The sequence below is a fragment of the Silurus aristotelis genome (genome assembly GCF_946808225.1).
Source record: "Silurus aristotelis genome assembly, chromosome: 29".
NCBI lineage: Eukaryota > Metazoa > Chordata > Actinopteri > Siluriformes > Siluridae > Silurus > Silurus aristotelis.
The window spans coordinates 4,047,713-4,052,312 of NC_139602.1; the positions used below are offsets into that span (position 1 = coordinate 4,047,713).

The 4,600-nt window shown below is 40.7% G+C and overlaps 1 protein-coding gene across 1 annotated transcript; it reads left to right on the forward strand.

Moving 5' to 3' along the window:
* Positions 1 to 759: 759 nt before the first annotated feature.
* Positions 760 to 3,175, forward strand: gpr6 (G protein-coupled receptor 6). The gene is made up of 2 exons (XM_083535158.1): positions 760 to 1,538; positions 1,738 to 3,175. The coding sequence occupies exon 2, from the start codon at positions 1,748 to 1,750 to the stop codon at positions 2,753 to 2,755; it is 1,008 nt and encodes a 335-aa protein (XP_083391284.1). The 5' UTR covers positions 760 to 1,538; positions 1,738 to 1,747; the 3' UTR covers positions 2,756 to 3,175.
* Positions 3,176 to 4,600: the final 1,425 nt, after the last annotated feature.

The following is a 4,600-nucleotide window of genomic DNA, read 5'->3' on the forward strand; positions in this document are numbered from 1 at the left end:
GGATTATTAAGTTTAAATATTGTATGTGATCAGTGTGCAAGTAGGGACTTCAGCAAGACTAGCTTTAGCAACATAATGAAAAGAAACATATTTACCAATGCTCAATATCAGGGTGAATTCACAGATGAGCTTTTTAAAACAGGCCACTCTTTATTGCCGACATCCAATGAAAAAGAAATACAACATTGGTACATCCACATAGGCTTGGTAAAGCCAAGGGCTTTTCAGAATAAACAGAATTTGGGTATTAGCTGGAATTATAAACACCATATAAAGGAAACATTGTTTAAACAGTGGTTCACTGGCATTCTTGGGAGCAATGCCTTAGAAAAGACAGATAATCACCTGGACTTGTGTGTGTGGTGTTTATTTGATCAAGTCAAGTTTTATTTATTGATTTATTGTAATTTTTACCATTTACAGTGCAGTACACAATAAGACTAAACATTTCCCTAGAGAGACACTGTGATAGTACTGTCAGTGTATAGTAAAGTCAGACCTGGTTATTACCCCGTTATTACCGTAACCTGGTTAATATACCTTTGTACATTGTGTACAGTATATACTCTATATAAAAAAAAAACCTAAAAAAAAACTTGTTTTGATGTTTCTCTAATACTTGAAAAGGAAAAAAATTGCCATTTTCTTTTCAGTTCACATTAAAGTGTGTCACCGTTTGTAATAAACAGTTCATCTGGTTTGTAATATATAATTTTTTACCAGTTAAACAGGCTTATCTTATACTGGTGCGATCAGCATGGTCTGGTGGGGTAAATAAATGACCCAATTAAAACAAAAAAGAAAAAAAGCAGGCTGCTCTTTTTGCCAGTCTCCTGAAGGACAAAAAGACATTGCACACCATAGTATAGAGGACAGTCTGTTTTTGTAACAGGTGAACATGAGGAACTGATCTGTTTCATAATGTACAGGACACATCTGGATGATTATGTATTTGTTATGATGAGAGAAATAGAAAATGAACAGGGTCTGAGTTGGGTAGCTTGGACTGAAAACTTAAAAATAAACAAACAAATAGATAGATAGATTAAACGAATAAATAAATAAAAGAAAATGTTTTTGTTTTCACTTGCAATGAACAGGTCACATTACTTAAACAGAGCTTCCTCCTACTAATTAATATTCATTTACAGCTAATGCTACAAAGTGGTCCAGGAAACCAGTTGTGTAATAGATTTATACTCGGGTGTGTCTTTGTTATATTGTTTATATGGTGTTTGTGTCTTAAAGACAGATTTAAAAACAATTTATGTTCTTTATTTCTTGGTACTCTGCCAGAGAGAGAGAGAGAGAGAGAGAGAGAGAGAGAGAGAGAGGGTGGGTCTTGACGTCATCCGTGTTTTTAGTGGTCTACACGGTTTCCACAAACACTTCTGGTGCTGCCTTCAGATCGGTGCGGTCAATGCTTTCCATCAAAGCTTCATATTTGTGGAAAGCCTCTGTTTTCCAGACAAGAAGCTTTCACAGGAGGTTTCATCTGAAGGAAAAGGATCCCAATTGTTCTTCATGTGAAGGGAAAGGTGCGTGTTGGTTGCATGAGTTCTACTACTGAGTTAGATTTTTTTCATAGATGTGCAACTTTGCCGTGGGTGTTTCAGAACCACGGACAGCGACATGTTATGATGGTGTTATATAGTGATCTTTATAATTGATAAAAATGTACAATCTTTGGTTTCATTTTTGCCTTTTCTGAATTAACCTGAAGCCCTCTGTCCTCAGGGCTGTCAAGATGAATGAGAGCGGAGCAGCAAACGAGAGCGTGCCGAGATTTCCAGTGGCCTCGTGGGTGGACGCCGGAGCCCTGAGCGGAAACAGCAGCCTCGCGCTGTCCTCCTCGTCCTCCTTGCTCCTGGATTTTCCCATCAACCCATGGGACATCATGCTGTGCCTCTCCGGCACCGTGATCGCATGTGAGAACGCGATTGTGGTGGCGATCATCTTTTACACGCCCACCCTGCGCACCCCGATGTTCGTCCTGATCGGGAGCCTCGCGACCGCCGACCTGCTCGCAGGCGTCGGACTGATCTTGAACTTTGCTTTCCAGTACTTGATCTCGTCGGAGACGATCAGCTTGATCACGGTCGGTTTCCTCGTGGCCTCGTTCACGGCCTCGATCAGCAGTCTGCTGGCCATCACCGTGGACCGCTACTTCTCCCTGTACAACGCGCTCACCTACTTATCGGAGAGAACGTTGCACTGCGTGCACCTGATGCTGCTGGGCGCGTGGGGCGCGTCGCTGGGTTTGGGCGCACTGCCCGTGCTCGGCTGGAACTGCGTGCGCGACGCGGCGTCCTGCAGCGTCGTGCCGCCGCTCACGCGTACCAACGTGGCGCTGCTCGCCGTGGCCTTCTTCACCATCTTCATCCTCATGCTCGGTCTCTACTGCAAGATCTGCAAGATCGTGTGCCGTCACGCGCACCAGATCGCGCTTCAGCGCCACTTCCTCGCGCCGTCGCACTACGCCGCTACCAAGAAAGGGGTCTCCACGCTCGCCATCGTCCTGGGCACGTTCGGTGCGAGCTGGCTGCCCTTCGCCATCTACTGCTTAGTGGGTGAGCGCGAGGATCCTCCCGTGTACACCTACGCCACGCTGCTCCCAGCCACCTACAACTCCATGATCAACCCGATCATCTACGCGTACCGTAACGCCGAGATCCAGCGCTCGCTCTACGTGCTGCTCTGCGGCACAGCGCGCACCGACGCCTCCTACCGTTCCAGATCACCGAGCGAGGTCTAAGAGGAGAACATTTTATTTCTTCTTTAGACTATTCTTCATTGTTCATTCACCTTGACTTCACCTTGACTTGCCCACACGAAAGTGGGAACTCAAAGGTAATGCAATTGCACTTTACTAAGACTCGAGGCAGCCATGAGTCGCTTTAAATGCTGTGAACAACAGACTCTGGTGGGGGGGAAAAAGCAAAGCCCCCCAACGTAAAGAACATATTTGAACTATTTATAGTGTAAAAAATGACAACAAAAAAAAACAGCACTTTATTTAAAAGATTTGAAATACCAAAGCAGTATTGTACAGCTGTTCTGTGATTGATGTGATGAATTTTTCTAACCATGTAACTGTTTCTGAATATGTTTTTATATGGGGAAAAGAGTGAATGTGCATCTGCAGTTCTGACTCAGTAAATTGCACACGCGAAAACTTATGGGTGAATACAATTATTTTTTCACCATACAATCCCTGACACTAAAAAGTGCAACAAAAAAAAACACACTAGCCACTAACAAGAAAACAGTTACAAAGCCAAGCATCAATCTTATGGTTACAATATTTTGGCATCTGATCTGACACATGACAAGCTCATCACATTCACTTCTAACACAAACAACCGATTCAGACAACATGAAATTGTTTTATGTTGTGTAAAGTGTAAAGAGTGATTAACTTAAGTTTACATTTGATTCCAGATTAAAGAGTTTACCTTTATATAGACGAGAAACAGTTTCACCATACAATGAAATCCTTTCACCATGAGTCCTCCAGCAGTGTATGACATTCATTGGAAAGAGATAAGGGAGAAAAAAAATTACATAGTTCATAGATACATTAATTTGGCAAAAGTCGCTCTTTCTGTTTTGTCTGGCAATTCTGGAGAACATTTGTAGGGAAATCTTAGACACTTTTCCATGAGACTTTCTCTCTCCTATTTTCACTTACCTTGACCTTCCTTTGGCAAAGTCATTTTGCTTTAGAAAAAAACCCATGTGCCTGTTTCTTTAACATTCTGGAAAATTCCTAAAAGTAAACGCAAAGATGTATTTGAAGCTTCTGATTGGTCCATATCCATTATTAGAAGCCAATCAGCTAATTAGGAGACAGTGGAGAAAATCCAAGTCAAGACCTTGGGGGAAAATGTGTAATGCATGGTGGTGGCAGCATTATGATGTGAGGATGTTTTGCTGGGAAAGGGCCTATGCACTTAATATATCATGAGGAAAAAGGATTTTCTAGAACTGCTCAAACAAAACCGTAAGACTATCAGAACATTGAGAACAATGATTTACATCCAAAGTTGTACCAAAATTAATATCAGCATGCTGAAAAGAAAAAAACAAAATCCCCGATTCTAGCGTGAAAATTTGTGGATTGAATTGAGGAAAAAAAACGTTAAATCCACAAAGCACTCAAACCTGACTAAGTCTACTCAATTCTGTATAGTAAGAAAATATTTTGGTAGGCTGATTGTGGAAGGCTAACACTAAGATTATAAAATATTCATAAAAACAAATTAAAGGCAATGCCAAGAACAGACCCCTCCAATATATGGTCCATATAAGTGTCTTTTTTGCAGCCCACTGAATATTTGATATATTAAATAAAAGCTGAAATGAATCTCTCTCTTAGCTATTATGTTGAAATGATCTCTTATGGCAATAACATAATAATAATAATAATAATAATAATAATAATAATAATAATAATAATAATAATAGATAAATTGACTTTAAATGACTGAATATTTTCATCTTAGGTGTACTTTTTGAATCCTACTGATAATCACTCAAAATAAAGTAATACTGTATACCAATCTCTAGTAATCCACACCATTTTGGTGTCTTTAAAACA